The sequence below is a fragment of the Leucoraja erinacea genome, chromosome 27, assembly GCF_028641065.1.
Source record: "Leucoraja erinacea ecotype New England chromosome 27, Leri_hhj_1, whole genome shotgun sequence".
Taxonomy (NCBI): Eukaryota; Metazoa; Chordata; class Chondrichthyes; order Rajiformes; family Rajidae; genus Leucoraja; species Leucoraja erinaceus.
This window is the reverse complement of record NC_073403.1, coordinates 8,134,927-8,153,182: the sequence shown is the minus strand read 5'-3', so window position 1 is coordinate 8,153,182 and position 18,256 is coordinate 8,134,927. Positions and strand designations below refer to the sequence as shown.

At 41.5% G+C, this 18,256-nt stretch overlaps 1 protein-coding gene across 1 annotated transcript in view; it reads right to left on the bottom strand.

The window, feature by feature from the left end:
• Positions 1-18,256, bottom strand: part of LOC129710179 (DNA topoisomerase 2-alpha-like) — a 52,640-nt gene that overhangs the window by 19,437 nt on the left and 14,947 nt on the right. The window contains exons 16-26 of the mRNA XM_055656971.1: positions 17,652-17,762; positions 17,418-17,523; positions 16,865-16,974; positions 16,687-16,779; positions 15,660-15,774; positions 15,175-15,296; positions 14,041-14,189; positions 12,315-12,546; positions 4,911-5,045; positions 2,903-3,103; positions 658-853 (exon numbers count right to left, since the gene is read on the bottom strand). Coding sequence (XP_055512946.1) covers positions 658-853; positions 2,903-3,103; positions 4,911-5,045; positions 12,315-12,546; positions 14,041-14,189; positions 15,175-15,296; positions 15,660-15,774; positions 16,687-16,779; positions 16,865-16,974; positions 17,418-17,523; positions 17,652-17,762 — 1,570 coding nt within the window. The remainder of the gene's footprint in view (positions 1-657; positions 854-2,902; positions 3,104-4,910; positions 5,046-12,314; positions 12,547-14,040; positions 14,190-15,174; positions 15,297-15,659; positions 15,775-16,686; positions 16,780-16,864; positions 16,975-17,417; positions 17,524-17,651; positions 17,763-18,256) is intronic.

Below are 18,256 nucleotides of genomic sequence, written 5' to 3'. Positions count from 1 at the left end.
TTTCCATCTTCCATATGCTCTATGAAGCTTACATCTTTGACCAAAAATTTAGCTATTTATCCTAATGTCCATTGCTCGGACTCAATATATTTATATGGCTCTGCTTTAGCCAAGTGCCTTAGAATGCGGAAACGGTCAATGCAAATGATTGTTATTGCAGGGCTGGAGAAATGCCTCCCAGCTGAGAACTCACTTTCCCTCCAACTTGTTTATATGATCTTGAGATGTACTCAAATGTCAGGAAAAAAAATGTTTGCAGTTGAATTTGTACATGCATGGCTGATGTATATCCTTCTCAGATGCATAAATTATGTGACAAATGAATACATTTCCATGCTGAATTCACATATAATTTCAATATTTGTGAATAACGTCAATGTATTTAATGAATTCAACAATGGCCATAATTTCAAATTTGATGCCAATGGAAACACTGTCCTAGTGCATAACCAATACTATAATGACATGCTGTTAGTAAGTTATTGATTCCTAAAAAAATGTATCTGATCTTTATTGAATATTCTTGAACTTAAACTAAAATCCACCAAGTTTTAAGTATTCAGTTAAGCACAATTTAAACACATACACAATTAAAATAAAAGTTGCCTGCAAATATCTTGGAAAATAACTTAAATTATTGGACACTTTAAAACATACCAATGACCAGTGTGCCTTCAATCTTCTCCAAAATGAAGCGAGCCTGATTGCTTAGTTTTCCATATTCTGCTCCCAGAAATCCCTCAAGCCAATCCTTTCTTAAAGCATAATATTTCAATCTTAATTCGAAGAAATCTTTCAGTATTTCTTGCACAGTATCATACTTTTTCAGGCAGCCAACATGATCAAACAACACCTGCAAAAACACAAGCATTCAGAAAACCAAATTTAAATGACTGGCAAACAGAATGAATGCAAACCAGCTTTGAGTTGCTGGATCATCTATTTTGCAGTTAGAAATATACCTAGATTGAATAAAAATGTCCCATCCTCTGATTTAGTGCAGCAATCAATCCTTTCCAGCCGATTATTCTATTAACTTCATAACAAGGGTCATTTCCCAATAAACATTAATGATGTGTGGATATTGTCCCTCAGCTTGTTGTCCTTCTGATTTGGGGGGAAGAATGATATAATCATATACTCCTCCCACAAAGGTAGTGCAGCCAATGAAGCTAGGAAGCTAAAGGCCCAAATGCTATTAACTGCCAGATCTTCTTTAATATGGATCTCAAACTTGTTTTTACAAGATTGATATATACACAAATGAGTAAAACTATTTGATTCTCAACATGGTTAATGTATTAACTGGCTCTGATAGAAACTCCCAAATTATATTAGATGGATCTTGCAAAATGTTTGTGTCGTAAGGAAGCTCAAGAAGCGCATGAGGCACTGAGATCAGAGGAGCAATTTCGACTGGAGCTATCAAAATAGAAACAAAACATGAAACAGTATTTTCATGTCCACGGGAGGGTTAAGTAAAATATGAGATAGGAACAGCAAAAAAAGTTAAAAAATGAAATCATGATCATTTAGGAATAAAGCAAGCAGAACTGAACTGTTTAGGATGTGGTAACAAAACCTGAAGTTTATTCTGATGTTTGAAAGATTTACTGAAATAACGTGTATGAAGGAACTGCAAATGCTAGTTTAAACTGAAGATAAACCCAAAATGCTGGAGTAACTCAGTGGGACAGGCAGCATCTCTGGAAAGAAGGGATGGGTGACGTTTCGGGTAGAGACCCTACTTCAGACCTTGAAGAAAGGTCCTGACCCGAAACATCACCCATTCCTTCTCTCCAGAGATGCTGATGTCCTGCTGAGCTACTCCAGCATTTTGGGTCTATCCACTGAAATAGGTTTATTGCTATTAACAGTATTAATACACATACCCAAAAGTGCAAATTATCCAGATCAGGAACTCGTAACTAAGCAGGATATCGTGGAACCGCCCACATGAATTTTGAACAAAGCAAATTTTGCTCAGTAAATCTGTAGATGTGTGCTGTCAGATTCTGGAATTCATCTAATTATAAATGTGTGCGCCTGAAGGTGAAACATTGTGATAAAAATAACCCGCATTATAATCCTCAGCTAAAGTCGCCTTATTTTCCTAATTATGTTGTACTATTGACTTGTTTCTTTGCACTTTATTTTGAGAAATTATGTGTAATGTATAATTTCTATATGATTTGTTGCTGTGTTTGTCAAGTCTGTGCCCCTGATGCCGCTGCAAGATTTTCTTTCTACCCGTACTTGTACATGGCAATAAACTCAAATGACTTGACTAGAAACAGTCAAAGCGAATCTATGAATGAAAACTTTTGAAAACCATTTATTCAAACATAATTGTTATCCAGCAGGAAGATTGGGAATGCTTGTAGAAACCTGACATGTTGAAAAAGTACTGCATCAGTTATAGGTGCAAAGCCATGTTGATTTTGAAACTCCATCTAGTGGTACATGTAGTGCGATAGTAACCAAACATAATTTTATAAATTGACTAGACCAAGTGCGCACCCGTTGGGCCCCATCCCCCAATGCAATATTCCACCATTCATTCATAGCCCCCAGCTTCGCAGGCGCAGCTGACGGGTTCCCGTTGTGAGGCCAGATCCCTGTTGTGACGCGAGTCATAGCAACCCACCCCAACTGCGACATTTTTAAAGCTTAAAATGTGAATAACTTGTAAAATACACCATAAATCTGAACGAAACGTGATACAACACACCACTGGAAAATGTTGAGTAAGGTGCGCCAAAAATTGTAGCGCTATTGTGTACCGTTTTGGCGTAATTTCAGGATCACACGGACAGACAGAGAAACAAACAAGAGGAGAGTTTTAGTAATATATATATATTATAAAAAAGATAGAAGATTTGTAAATTGTAAAATACTCTACCATTGAGTTGCATGTAAGAGGGACATATAATTTGAAGACTTTATGCAGTCCTGCTGCTTCTGCTTCAGCCAGTTTTTGTTCAGTCAGTGTTACTGTGAAGCGCACAGTGGTATCGGTGTGATACTCTTTATAATCGGTGATCAGTGGCGGAGTCTTCTCGGTTCCATTCATCATTGGTTCTAGTACCTGTTCTTTGTATGCCTGCAGACACAAAAGAAACCCAAACCATTAAATGTGAAATACAGTGCCCTCCATGTTTTGGACAAAGACCCATCATTTATTTATTTGCCTCTGTACTCCACAATTTGAGATTCATATTAGAAAAAAAAAAAATCACATGTGGTTAAAATGAAGTCAGATTTTATTATAGGGGATTTGCATACATTTTGGTATCACCATGTAGAAATTACAGCTGTGGTTATACATAGTCCCCTCATTTCAACGCACCATAATGTTTGGGACACTTGGCATCACAGGTGTTTGTAATTGTTCAGGTATGTTTAATTGCCTTCTTTGTGCAGGAATAAGAGAGCTCTCAGCACTGGTGAGCTTACTAATCGCAAAGGGACTGGCAGGCCAAGGAAAACCTCCACAGCTGACGACAGAAGAATTATCTCTATAATAAAGAAAAATCCTCAAACACCAGTCCGACGGATCAGAAATACTTTTCAGCAGTCAGGAGGATTTGTCAATGGCCACTGTCCGCAGAAGACTTCATGAACAGAAATACAGAGGCTACGCTGCAAGATGCAAACCACTGGTTAGCTGCAAAAAATAGGATGGCCAGGTTCCAGTTTGCCAAGAAGTACATAAAAGAGCAACCACAGCTCTGGAAAAAGGTCTTGTGGACAGATGAGATGAAGATTAACTATATCAAATTGATGGCAAGAGCAAAGTATGGAGGAAAGAAGGAACTGCCCAAGATCCAAAGCATACCACCATATTGTGAAACATGGTGGTGGGGGTGTTATGACTTAGGCATGTACTGGCTCACTTATCTTCATTGATGATACAACTGCTGATGGTAGTAGCATAATGAATTCTGAAGTGTATAGACACACCCTATCTGCTCAAGTTCAAACAAATGCCTCAAAGCTCATTGACCAGCAGTTCATTCTACAGCAAGACAATGATCCCAACATACTGCTAATGCAACAATGGAGTTTTTCAAAGCTAAAAAATAGTAAATTCTTGAATGGCCAAGTCAATCGCCCAATCTGAACCCAATTGAGCATGGCTTTCATATGCTGAAGAGAAAACTGAAGGGGACTAGCCCCCAAAACAAGCATAAGCTAAAGATGGCTGCAATACAGGCCAGGCAGAGCATCACCAGAGAAGACACCCAGCAACTGGTGATGTCCATGAATTGCAGACCTCAAGCAGTCATTGCATGCAAAGGCTGTGCAACAAAATACTAAACACGGCAACTTTTATTTACATGACATTGCTGTGTCCCAAACATTATGGTGCCTTGAAATGAGTGGACTATATATAAACACTGCAGTCATTTCTACATGGTGAAACCAAAAAGTATAAAAGTATTAAAATCTGACTATGTGCACTTTAACCACATGTGATTCTTTCTATTACAAATCTCAAATTGTGGAGCACAGAGGCAAATAAATAAATGACGGTTCTTCGTCCCAAACATATGGAGGGCACTGTAAGTGGAACAAGAAAATAAGAAGTGGTCCATTGAGATTCCTGGGTCAGATTATTTATTATTACTTCATCAACCTTGGGTTAAGTGGTATACATCTCAGTTCACCAGAAAATCGGGTCTCAAAGACAAGTTGATGAGGTCAAGTCTCTGGCGATAGTAATTGTGGACAAAGTATTAATATTTTCTCACAAGCCAAAATAGGTTATGAATCCCAAGTATTACTTGTGTACAAAGGCAGTGACAAAAAATTGTTTCCCAGATGAAGAAAGTAAAGGCATTAGACCACAAAGCTCGTTTAATGTCTCTCGTGCTTTTGTTTAACAAATAAAGTACCAAAATGGTTACCTGAGTCCAGGTCTTGATGGGTAGCTCTGAAATTTCTACCGTGGTGGCATTCAGCACTGAGATTTCACCATTAATTATATATTGATTGGCACCCAACTCAAAAATTGTTCCTTTGAAGTTCTTGTAATTAGGAAGCTAGAGAGAAACAATTCAATATAGTAATTAGAAAAAATAATTCAGAGGCGCTGCAAGAGTGAATTTTATGGTTTAACTTTAATATACTGTAGCGGCACCTAGTGGTTCAGCCTTTCTTGTTATGCGAATCCTTGGCAGCCATGGGAAGGAGTCACGAGATATATACTAGGGCACCCCCATACAAGTCCTGACCTTCCCTCTCTCGCTCTTCCGCTTCCTCTCATTTCAGGAGTGTCCTGCCACCTCAGCAAGAGCTAATCCGAGCTCACGAGGCAACCGCCTCTCAACAACGACTAATGTGTTAGAGTGCTAAACATCCATGTATTTCCAACCTCCAATGCCTGAATAAAGAATCTATTTATTCACGTTTGTGCCTCTACATTGGTGACCTAACGTTCCAAAACAGATATTTTCGATTCTAAATTGGTGGTGACCTGATGTCTGCAGCCGACAGCCAGTGGTAATTAACGCTATGTATGCAGCCATTAACACTGCATGGCAGCCGGACGCCACCTTGGGCCCTGCCGCCTATGCCTGGTCTAGCCAATTGCAGGCTGCCAGGGATGCCCGCCCACATCTCTGGCCCACCGCAGCAGTCAGCGGCGCAGCAACCTTGGCCCTCGCACTCCCTCCCGCAGCACCTGCCCGGAGCTGCCCTCCAGGGCTGAGAGGCCTCGTCTGCCAACGCTCCCCCACCAGCTGCTGCAGGAGCTGCGAGTGTAGCAGCCCAGTGCCAACACCACTCCCCAACTTCACCAACTCCCGCCTGACGGCTTTGGAAGTGGCAAGAGAGCGGGCCCGTCCATTTACACCGCCAGCCGCTGCTCCATGCCTAGTCTCCCCGATAGGACGGGCCTACCCGGGGCTGCTGCCCGAAGACGTCCTTCTTCTCCTCGCGCCGCGCAATTTCACCGTGGCGACGACAAAAATGGCTGCTCCAGCGACGACAAAAATAGCTGCCACAACCGGCCTGAAGCAACTCACGAACTGATGACTGCCGTCAACAGCGCCACCTCTGGGTCCAGTGGCGACTCTGCAGCCCGATTGCTGTCAGCAGCAAAGATCCTATAGCGAGCAAGATAGTCCACTCAATGAAAAAAATGTAGTACGGTCATGGGCAGATTCATGGGTAATTTAAGGCCCCATTTCCGTAACCGGTTTCAGGCAGCAAAGATCCCATAGGATATTAGTGCGGTGACGGAAGCCGGTTAAGGAAACATCCTTGTAAAAATAAAAGTTATTTGTTAAAAATCTTCTAATTTTCAGAATTATAATTTATTAACACAAACTGTTCGTCCGCAACGTTGATTACACTGAGAGTCGGGTCGGGAAATGGATGATAAAAAGGCCCACGTTCCGTTCCGTTGCCTACTACACATCAGCCCATTGCATTTAGCAGGAGTGGTCTATCTTGCTATAGGATCTTTGGTCAGCAGCACCACCTCTGGTCGAGTAGCGACTCTGCAGCTCAACCGCCCTCAGCAGCGCCACCTCTGGTTGAGTGGTGTCTATGCAGCCTGACCGTCTACAGCGCCATCCCTGGTCAATTGGTGTTCGACAGCCTCCGGTTACAAGCACTGCTCATTGCACATTGGGACAGTTTTAACTTTTGTTTCCTGTCCTACCCTGCTTGATTTGAACCACGGAACATTCGGCATCTGACCACTTTGGACTTTGTGTATATTTGCAGTTTGCTCACTGTAGTTTTTTCCCTCCCATTTCACTCTGTAATGCCTTAGCTTAATATTGTTATTAGTTTCTTGTTGTTGCTGATGACTTTCTCACGATCCCCTGCTGGTCGACATGACTGGTTTATCCCTCGTCCGTCCTGCGTTGGTCTTCTGGCACCCACCCCTCGGCATCGCCCACAGCCAGAGCGTCGCCCGCAGGCCACCTCTGTCCCGACTCACTGCTTCTGCACCCCATTTCGACGTCTGCCCACACGGTCTGCCTCTGGTTCGGGGGGGCTGGGTGGGTCATGTAGCGGCACCTAGTGTCTTTCTTGCTATGCGAATCCTTGGCAGCCATGGGAAGGAGTCACTCAGATATAAGGGGGTGCCGCCTTTGCCCTAGCAATTAAATAAGTCCGAGGACAGTGCTTCTACGAAGCTCATCTTGTCCGCGAACATTACCATCTGGTTTCCGCTTCCTCTCACTTCAGAGAGAGCGTGTCGGCCACCTCACCATGGGAGCTAACCCCCCGAGAACTATACACAGGCGCAACTCCAGAGCAAATAAAATCATGGGGAGACCCCTTCCACCCCTGCAACGGACTGTTCCAGCTGCTCTGCAAACGCTACTGAACGAGCTTTTCCTTTTACTTTTATTTTTTACAATCCATTGTGTTCTCGGGATATCTAAATCAAAATTTTATTAGTTACTAGACTAAGTGGGACCCGTTGGGTCACAGCATCACACAGGAGGGCTGGTCATCCAACGCAATATTCCACCTCTCCACCAATTCTAATATTGGTGGCCAGTTGGGGGGGGGGGGGGGGGGAGCTTTCTGGAGTGCTAGTATGGGTGTTGTGAGCTGAAGGGACTGGTTTGACTGGTTTACAGAGGGCTAGTATGCAAATTGTGCACCAAATGGATTCTTGGGCTGGCGTCTCAGTCAATCAAGCCTGTTGTGCTGGCAACTCACTCACTCACGGCTGGTAGTTGACTCACGGCTAATCCTTGAAATTCTATTTCAAGCAGGGTATAAGGTCACCAAATTCAAGTGCAGTTTCATACCATTTGAAGTAGGGTGCAAAGCCACTAAAGACAGCGAGTCGTGACCTCTCCCTCCTCCATCTTGCAGAGCCACAGCCACATTTCCGTGTTTTATAACCCCCCCCCATGGAGTGATTGACAAGAGAGATTCTCAACATTAAAAAAAAACTAATAATACTTTTAATTTTCATTGACGGGAAGAATTCTCTGCACCTGCTCAGCGGAGGGGGACTGAGTAAGATGGCCAAAAATCACAGCCGTAAGTGGTAGCGTTTTAACTAAAATCAATATACAGTGCAAACAGGAAGTAAGTGCATTTACTGTAGTGCCTTTTAACTTCAAGCCAAAGCACCCAAGCCACCATTTGCAGTAAGTAGTGCATTTCAACTTCATGCCACCATTTGCAGTAAGTGGTGCCTTTCAACTTCAAGCCAATGCACCCACGCCACCATTTGCAATAAGTAGTGCCTTTCAACTTCAAACCACACCCAAGCCACCATTAGCAGTAAGAGGTGCCTTTCAACTTTGTCAAAGCTCCCAAGCCACCATTTGCAGTAAGTAGTGCCTTTCAACTTCAAGCCAAAGCACCCAAGCCACCATTTGCAGTAAGTAGTGTATTTCAACTTCAATCCACAATTTGCAGTAATAGTGCCTTTTCTACTTCAAGCCAAAGCTCCCAGGCCTCCATTTGCAGTAAGTAGTGCCTTTCAACTTCAAGCCACAATTTGCAGTGCCTTTCAACTTAAAGCCAAAGCACACAAGCCACCATTTGCAGTAAGTAATGCCTTTCAACTTCAAGCCAATGCACCCACACCCCCATTTGCAGTAAGTAATGCATTTTAACTTCAAGCCATTGCACCCAAGCCACCATATGCAGTAAGTAGTGCCTTTCAACTTCAAGTCAAAGCTCCCAAGCCACCATTTGCAGTAAGTAGTGCCTTTCAACTTCAAGCCAAAGCTCCCAAGGCCACCATTTGCATACAGACCCAAGTAAAACAGGACAGGCCAACGGTCAAATAAGTCATGACATGGCCACAGGGACTACCGCAGCACTCAAGAAACCACACAAGCCATTATCATTTGCAGCAACAGAGTAGTGGCATTCCAAGAATCACAGAATCCGTCATCGGATACATCAAAGTAACGGTGGTCAAAACCGGCAGGAGGCGTGCCACCACCTTCTAACTGGGGAACCTGCCTACAGACCCATGTTGTTAAATCTGGGGACAACGCAGCAACAAAGGTCAAGGGATAAGTCCCAGAACTGTATGGGACAGCCACAATTAATGCCACCTATTCCCACGTCCCCAGCAGAGCCACCCCCCCCCTTCTCCCTTCTGTTTTAGTTGTTTTTTCTGTTTATGTGTTTTTGTGCTATTTATTTTGTACTATGCACTGATGGTACGAGCAGCTTTTTTTTCACTGTACTGGGTATGTGAGTATAGTGACAATAAAGATATATCTATATCGCTATCACAGGGAGCTACCAAAAGCTCCTACAAGACTTTCCAGATTCGAAACCAAACACAGTTTGGGCCATTTTCAAAGAGAGGCAGCAACCCAGATGTACTACTGTGGCCTCCTCCCTGGAGAAGAATACACAGAATCCGTAAATCATTGATACATGTTAGTCAGTTAGTTTTGGAGGGATGATGTGTGAAGGGGGGTCAAAACCAGCAACTTTAATTCTTAGTCCCCTACCTGGTCGGAGAGGCGGGGAGCAGTCCAATGCCTTACCGGGTCGCCGTGCAGTAAGCTCCGCAGCGCTGTGGCCAGTGGGGCTGTTCGGCCCAGTTGTAGAACCCCGGCAAATGTTGCAGGCGCTCCAAATCTGCGGGCCAACGGCAGACATACAAACTGGCAAGGAGTAGCGTCGCTGTTGGGAAACCCGGGGATCAGGGAAGCCTTACCGGGTCGCCGTGCGGCAAGCTCCGGAGCGTATGGCCGCCGACAACAGACTTAATAGCCACTAGAGTTGCAAATGACAAAGACACCGCCCGCGGCACGGAGCCAACTGTCGTGCGACGCTCCGCGATGTTTGTGTGAACGGCCACAGCTGTTTGATGTTGCCGCACGTAGACCCGGTAAGGCATTGATATATCCCCGCTGGTTCCCAGCGCGACGCCCGACTCCCGACATTCCCGGAGCTGGGACGTTCAACGCGGGGCGGCGTATGGATTTGAGCCAATGCAGCCAGGGGTTTTGTTTCCAGTGGGTCGGAGCTCCAACCGGCAAGTACGGCCGGAAAATGACAGCTCCGCGAGGTTGGGAGTACTACCACTATTCGCAGTAAGTTTCCCCCTTCACCACCACAACATAAAATCCCTCCAAGCTAACTGACTAACCATTTGCAGAGTCTCCCGGTACCCGGCCTTTTCAACTTTTCAGCCGCCCACGCTACCATTTGCAGTACGCTGGTTTCCATTCTCTTCCGAACTTGTCCGAAAATCCATTTGCTGGTCCCAAGGCTTTAGTAAAAAGGTTTTCAACTGTCAAGCCTTTCAAAGCCAAAGCTCCCAAGCCACCATTTGCAGAAAGTAGTGCCTTTCAATTTCAAGCAGCCATCATTTGCAGTAAGTGGTGCCTTTCAACTTCCAGCCACACCCAAGCCATTATTTGCATTAAGTGGTGTCTTTCAACTTCAAGCCACCATTTGCAGTAAGTAGTGCCTTTCAACTTCAAGCCAAAGCAACCAAGCCACCATTTGCAGTAAGTAGTTCTTTTCAATTTAAAGCTGATGCACCCAAGCTACCATTTGCGGTAAGTAGTGCCATTCAACGTAATGCCACCATTTGCAGTAAGTAGTGCCTTTTAACATCAAACCAAAGCACCCAAGCCACAATTTGCAATAAGTAGTGTATTTCAACTTCATGCCACCATTTGCAGTAAGTAGTGCCTTTCAACTTCAAGCCACAATTTGCAGTAAGTAGTGCCTTTCAACTTCAAGCCAATGCACCCACACCCCCCATTTGCAGTAAGTAGTGCCTTTCAACTTCAAGTCACAGCTCCCAAGCCACCATTTGCAGGAAGTAGTGCCTTTCAACTTCAAGTCAAAGCTCCCAAGCGACCATTTGCAGTAACTGTGCTTATTGTGGCCTTGACAAACATAAGGGTTAGCACTACACGCTACGAATCCCAGTTGTGCAGACACTGGTATCGTTGTCTCGTTGTAGGACATTGATCATCTTTTAATCTGGATTTTTAACTTAAGTATTGTGGGTTTTTGTTAAATATAAATTATGATGTTTTTATGTGATATACCATGATTTTTATATATATTTATGATATTTGATATGCAGTGCATTTTTAATGTAATGTTGCCCCTTGTCTGGACCTTGAGTCCGTAATAAAGTTTATTATTATAAGTAGTGCCTTTCAACTTCATGCCACCATTTGCAGTAAGTGGTGTTGCAACTTCAAGCCATCATTTGCAGTAAGTGGTGTTTCAACTTCAAGCCACACCCAAGCCACCATTTGTAGTAAGTAGTGCCTTTCAACTTCAAGCCTCCATTTGCAAAGCAACCAAGCCACCATTTGTAGTAAGTAGTGCCTTTCAACTTCAAGCCAAAGCAACCAAGCCACCATTTGCAGTAATAGTGCCTTTCAACTTCAAGCCAAAACTCCCAAGCCACCATTTGCAGTAAGTAGTGCCTTTCAACTTCATGCCACCATTTGCAGTAAATAGTGCCTTTCAATTTCAAGACACACCCAAGCCAAGCCAACCAGGGGAGGGGGAGGGAGGAGGATCTTTCTGGAGCGCTAGTATGATCCATTTTAGAACCAATAGACATTTTTTTTGCAAGCTTTAGGACCAATAGACATTTTTTTGCAAGCTTTAGAACCAATAGACACTTTTTTTTCAAGCTTTAGAACCAATAGACACATTCTGCAAGCATTTTAGAACCACTAAGGGCACTTACATTTGAGTAGACATGTGTTCAGTGTTATTCACAGCTCAGAGAAACGTGACCCTCTGCCTTCCTCCATCTTAAAGAGACTGTGTGGCACACCACTTCCTGGTTTTATAGTCCCTCCCCCCTGCCGCCAGCGGGGGCAGCAGAGAGAATGGAGAATTTTGCAAAAACATTAATATCTGTCATTTTTAATCGACGGGAATAATCCTCGGCACACATGCGGCGGAGGGGGGCTCTGAGCAAGGTGGCCAAAAATGACGGCCGTAGGTGGCGGCGTTCTCTTGGAAATCGCAGCACAGATGGCCAAAACCGGTCAAGAACAGACTTTTAGTAATATAGATTTATGTTATGACATCGGTTGGAAGCTGCATACCAAATCTTGTTGCGCTTATGTGCAATGATAATAAAAGATATTATTATTATTAAACGTCAATGTATCTCCAACCTACAATGCCGGAATAAAGAACCCATTTATTCACAACGTTTGTGCCTCTACAATACTACAAATCAATTAATTTAATTTGTGACGGTTTAAAACAAAACCATTGCAAAATGTTGTCAAAAAAATAGCTTAACTATGCACATATATAGAAATTGGTGGACCTTGAAGAATCAAAGTTAACAAAATGTATTCACCTACCATAGGTACAGGCTCATCACCATCCAGCAAACGCCTAATATTATTAACAATTTCTCTTGTATCATAGTTGGGGATTTTGCTAGCCCATCCTGTGCCAATACCATCTGCACCATTCACCAGCACCATAGGAATAATAGGAATGTACCACTCTGGCTCGACTCGTTGGTTGTCATCATAGATATATTTCAGCACATTATCATCCATTGCTGGGTACAATAGTCGAGACAAAGTGCTAAAGAAGACAATTTATAATTACAACTACAATCCATTAAAACTAATATGAAAATAATGCAAATGTAATTTTAAACGATACGCTCTGAAATCCATGAAATGGCAACTTTAATTGAGCCCATAAAATAATTTGCACAAGATAAAAAAAGATGTGCGGTTCGAGTCGTGGGTGCTTCTGAATGTTCATGCGACACGTCTATGAATTTCAAGGCCAGGGGTCGGGAGCCTTGTTCTGCATAGGGGCCAGGATGCATGTCTGTGGGCGGATAGCGGGCCACATCTATCACATAGATCCCACCCAGATGGCAGGCATCAAATCACGTGGTCACATAGATCCCGCCCATTCGAGGACCCCACCCGGAGCACTGGCCTCTAGTTAAGGGTGCTCATGAACACGGCGTACCTACAGTCTATTGCCTGGGCTCTGTCCTGAAGGCTGTGCAGGCTTAAATACTGAAATTCACTTGTTCCTGGCCTATTGACAACCCCGATGCCGGCAGTGAAGTCCTGACACGGGTGCGCGCGCGGCCGTGCCGACGGCTCTGCGCAGGATGCGGTACAGCCAGAGCTTGCATGCTCCGCAATTGCGGCTGCCAGCGCAGGCCTCCTTGTGGTGCTGTGCCTGAGATGAAGGAACTCTGTGGGCTGGACGACTATGGAAAAAAAAAAAAAAATGCCTGTGGGCTGGATGATTTTGGGTCGCATTCGGCCCTGGTTGCCGACACCTGTCCTTGGCCATTAACCTTTAATCCACTATGTTCTTTACATCTCCACACCTACTATGCTCACATTACTCAGTCTGGCCTCACCTTCTTTTCACTGTGGCACACAAGTAGGATCTAGCCTCGTAGTGTCAGACAATCGCATATTTTGTGATGGCGGTGTAAGAAAGAACTGCAGATGCTGCTTTAAATCGAAGGTAGGTACAAAATGCTGGAGTAACTCAGCTGATGAGGCAGCATCTCAGGAGAGAAGGAACGGGCGACGTTTCGGGTCGAGACCCTTCTTCATGCGACAGGTCTGAAGAAGGGTCTTGGCCCGAAACGTCGCCCATTCCTTCTCTCCAGAGTTGCTGCCTCACTCGCTGAGTTACTCCGGCATTTTGTGTCTACCTTTTGTGATGGCTGGCATCCACACTCTTGCATCTGTGTTTCCTACCAAAAAACAAGCTTTATTAGCTTTTTTTGGTTCAAATGATACATTTTAAGTATACTGGGGCCACTTACAATTTACTTTTTCCCTTCTATAAATTCCTTGGGACACATTCCTTCCACTTGTAAGATATCCTTGGTATTTTGATTCAACTCCTTAGCCAGTGGTCCGGAGTTGTCTTTTAAAAAACGTCTGATTATTCCAAAAGTTTATTGCTGCTTAACCATACCGAATAAAATCTTGCTTAATAAAAGAACAACTTGCTGTATGATATATCCTTATGAAAACCAAAGTAATTTCTAGTTGTAATGAATTCTAACTAAAATATTGTAATGGTACAAACCTGAGCATTGTGAAAATATATCGGGGGCTTGCAGCATCTTTGCCACCGTTAAGTCGTGTACCAAACTGACCAATTGGCTGCAGAAGATTGATATTATTGCTGCCTATGAAGTTCTGAGCTAATCCAATAATTGTCATCATGAGGGATATCTGGAAACATCAATCAAATCATTAATTAACAAAAATTCAACATAACAAATGACTTGGTTAAATGTTGATTAATCGACATGAAATCATGAATTTGTCAATGCTGCCAGTGAAGGATACAATCATACCACAAATTGTACAAGATATGATTCTTAACATTGGATCCAGTAACTAAATTTCATTATGAACAGTAGCTCTAGAGGATACTTTAATAAAACCTATATTTTAGAAGTCACAGAAACGATGCATTTTTCTGCAGTTGCAAAGTGATGTCAGTCTAATTGAATGTACTCAAAATGCCCTTTGGAGTTTTCCCCCCATTGTTGCCTAAATATTTTTTTTTTTTAATTAAAAATGAAATAAAAAAAAATATCAAATACACACAAATTTTTTTGTTTTAATCTTAAAGATTTCACTACTCAGCATCTACCACTTGGGGGTCTGAGGTTCACTTAAATTTGACAACATTGCAACATCTTGCCACGTTAGTTTGATTTGAGCATGCACTTTGTACAATTCCCCAGTGTGCAATTGTGCACCAGAATGACTTGAGAAGACTGCCATGTCCCTCATTTTACAAAAAAGAAAAATAGATTCAATTTGTCATAGTGTTGAAAAGATGTTTATTTCTGAAAGTTAGATTCTGGGCAAGTTTGAGATTTACAAATGTTGACTATGAAATTGTAGCATTCCCTCAAGGACCAACAATTTACTATTTTTTAATGAGTGTTTAAATCAGAAAGCTATTTATTTGCTTCCAGCAACCCCATAAACCTACCATATAATGTTTATTATTCACTCAGTCTGCCATGGGAGTTTCTTATATAATTGGCAAAAATTGCAGCTGCTATAATAATGGAACTCTCAGAATATTTTTTTAAGTAATTCATTTTCAGTCTTCAAATGTGATTTTTCAAATCATGTCTGAATTGTTACAAAGAACAGAAAAACAAAAAAGGTTCATACCAGAAAACCAATAACGACTTACCTCACCATGATGATAGGCTGACATCTCAGCGACAGAACCAGCTAGCTGAGCAACCTTGACTTCACGTTTGTCGTTTCGCTTGAAGCAGGTAAATAAAACTTTGCGCTGACCAGGTTTCAGGCCTTGATTAACGGAGGAATGATTGAAAAAAATCAAATACTTTTAAACTAATATGCTTTCCAAAAGTAGCATTCCTTGCTTTATCATTTATTCCTTTCTTCTAACATCCCATAACTTACTTTACCAAAACCCTATACCGTATTTTACCAAGATCCATTTGAAAAATATTTTTTTAGATATAGATTTATAATAAAATAGATGTATACTGTCAATGTCTATAACAAATAACAATTCCAGTCAATATTAACAAAGAATAGTGATAATTTACCAGCTACTGGACAACTTTAATTGCTAAAACAATGCTGTTGGGAAATTAAATTTTGGTTATAAATTGTTCTTACTAAAACAACAGAAAAAAGACTCACCATCCACAAGTGATGGAATTGATCGCTCATTGTCAGCGTTTGAGAAGAGCACCAGCTCCTTATTTATGAAATCATTGTATGTCAAATGTTTTGTTTCTTTTCCATACAAGTATTGCTGCAGATAAAAAGTAAAGTCAGTTGATGAATACAATTCCAACAGTACTGAAAAGAGATGACCATTTCTTTGGCTCCTATATACATTGTTGAATAGTATGAATAGGCCACAATGCCCCTCCAGTCATTTAAATAAGATCTTCGATAATATGATTTCAATCTTAACACACCTTTCTTGCATATCCCTAATGCTTATTAAAAAAAATTCTTAAAAAAATATTTGAAGACTGCCTCTATTCCCTTTTGAGGAAGGAACTTCTAAAAACGTTTTACATTCTTCTTTTCTCTCTGCAGAAATAAAGTTGCAACATGTTTTTGGAAAATTAGGCAAGCACCTGGGCAACATTAAACAATTCTGGTGCGACATTAAGCCTTTGTTGTGAATTTATCTTTTAAACCAGTGCTTTTTAAAACTATTTCAGTGTCATTCACCCCAGTCTTTATCACAAAATGTAATTTGACCTTTTCTTATGTTTTTCATCTTATTCTCCATTGTGTATAATTTTATATAATTTATTTTGTCACATGAGCAAAAAATATAAATTGACATTCACCCCAAAATAATTTCATTCATCCTTGGGTGAACCATTCACCAGTTTAAGAAGCACTGTTTTAAACAGAATACCAAACCACTCACTATTCACAAGTTGGTGCCCTTATTTTCCTAATTAGCAAATTTAGACCCATAACTTAATTCTCTTTTTCCAAGGCATTAAGATAAATAGTAAAACACTTAGGCCCGGAACTAATCCAATGTGGCACACTAATTACTGCAGAACTTTACACCAACTGTGAGTTTGTCTTTAATAATAAGAAAAAATATCAATTTAAAATGCACATTTGGGATTCTAGTTTTACCCTATATGCTTTGAAAAATTTGCTGTGATCTCCAGCTAAAATTTTGAGTCAATACCTCTGGCAATCCATGTAATTTTCGCTGTCGTCTGTTAACCATGAAGTTAGTCAGCCATTCTTTACGTTCATCAATTTTTTTCCTGCTAAATGCCTGAAGAACGAACACATTAGTTAATGAAGAATTATAGCGCCAAAACAGTGTCTTATGGTGATGTACTGCAGGAACTAGACCTCACCAAGGTAATTGCAGCATCATCGTCTGGTCCATTATATTTAAAGGGGATACGATGCTTCTCCATATCAGTGAAGTATTCCTTTGCTTCCTTGGCAGTACTCGTACCCAAACCTGGATGATTTAGAATCGGTAGTAATATTTAACCAGGCCAACAAGTATAGATCTTCTAGATTAGCTATATTTGATGCCCATTTTAACAAAATATTACAAGAAACCCAAGTGTACAATTTTACTCTCCACAGCGTTGCACGATTGGAACGTTTTATTACTCCCACCAGAAAGTAATACACGATAAGGACCATTTCCACACTTGGGAAGCATTACAAGAGCACTGCAGTGGAACATGGATAACATTGTTCCCAATTCTCACTTGCCAAGTCCATGACAACCACAATGTCCCAATAGAGCAATGGTGACCGGGTCAGGTCTGAACAAGGGTTTCGACCCGTTACGCCACCCATTCCTTCTCTCCAGATAATTACTCCAGCATTTTGTGTCAACCATAGATTCTTACATCGTTGAGAATACCACCACACAGGGCTTTTATAACAAACCTTTGTAGTACTTTGTTTTCCAAGTCTTGTTATTGTCAGTGTTCTTTTTCCATTCATCAAATTCAGGGAGACTGTAAAATGCAATTTCCTGCTTGTTTTTGGATACCTGGAGAAAAACAATGTTGCATTAGCCCAATGAGAGCAGAAATAATTTTGACAGTTAAGTCACATTAATAATCTATAACAAAGGACTGGTACTTCAATTGACACTTTTCGGAAAAGATATGAACAAACCTTTACAATTGGTGTAATAAACTCCTCTAAAAACTTATGTCTGAGCAGTGATGGCCAGTTGTGATGGATGAAATTGATCAACAAGCCCTTGATATGTGAACCATCTTGATCCTGCAAATGAATTGAGTAGATTTAAGATTCATGTTAAAAGGCAGTGTAAGACATTTTCCCACAAAGCTACAAAATGGTAATGTACCAAGAAAGAAGAATATTATAAAAAGATCCCAGATCTCTCCTCCAGGTCTGGTCTAGTAAATGACAAGGAACTATAGAAACGTTTTAAAACATTTTTAATGGAAGTAATGTGAACAATATGAGAATTACTTCCACTTGGATTCACCAGCCTCTCTACTACCCTTGCAATTTATGGTAACTTTTCGATTTTTTTTTTTGGAAACACCGTGACTATAAATTGATAACTTTGTCTTAATTATATGTAGGTTGCAATTTTAAAAGTTGATTTACTGAAATTCCAGACCACATGCAAAAATTCAACAGAAGTCACAGATGTGACTTCCAATCATTAAGTTTTATTCACTAAAATAATTGCAATAGAAACAGCATGGTCCTGCTCTAGATCTGCATAACTACAGATGTGGTTCACC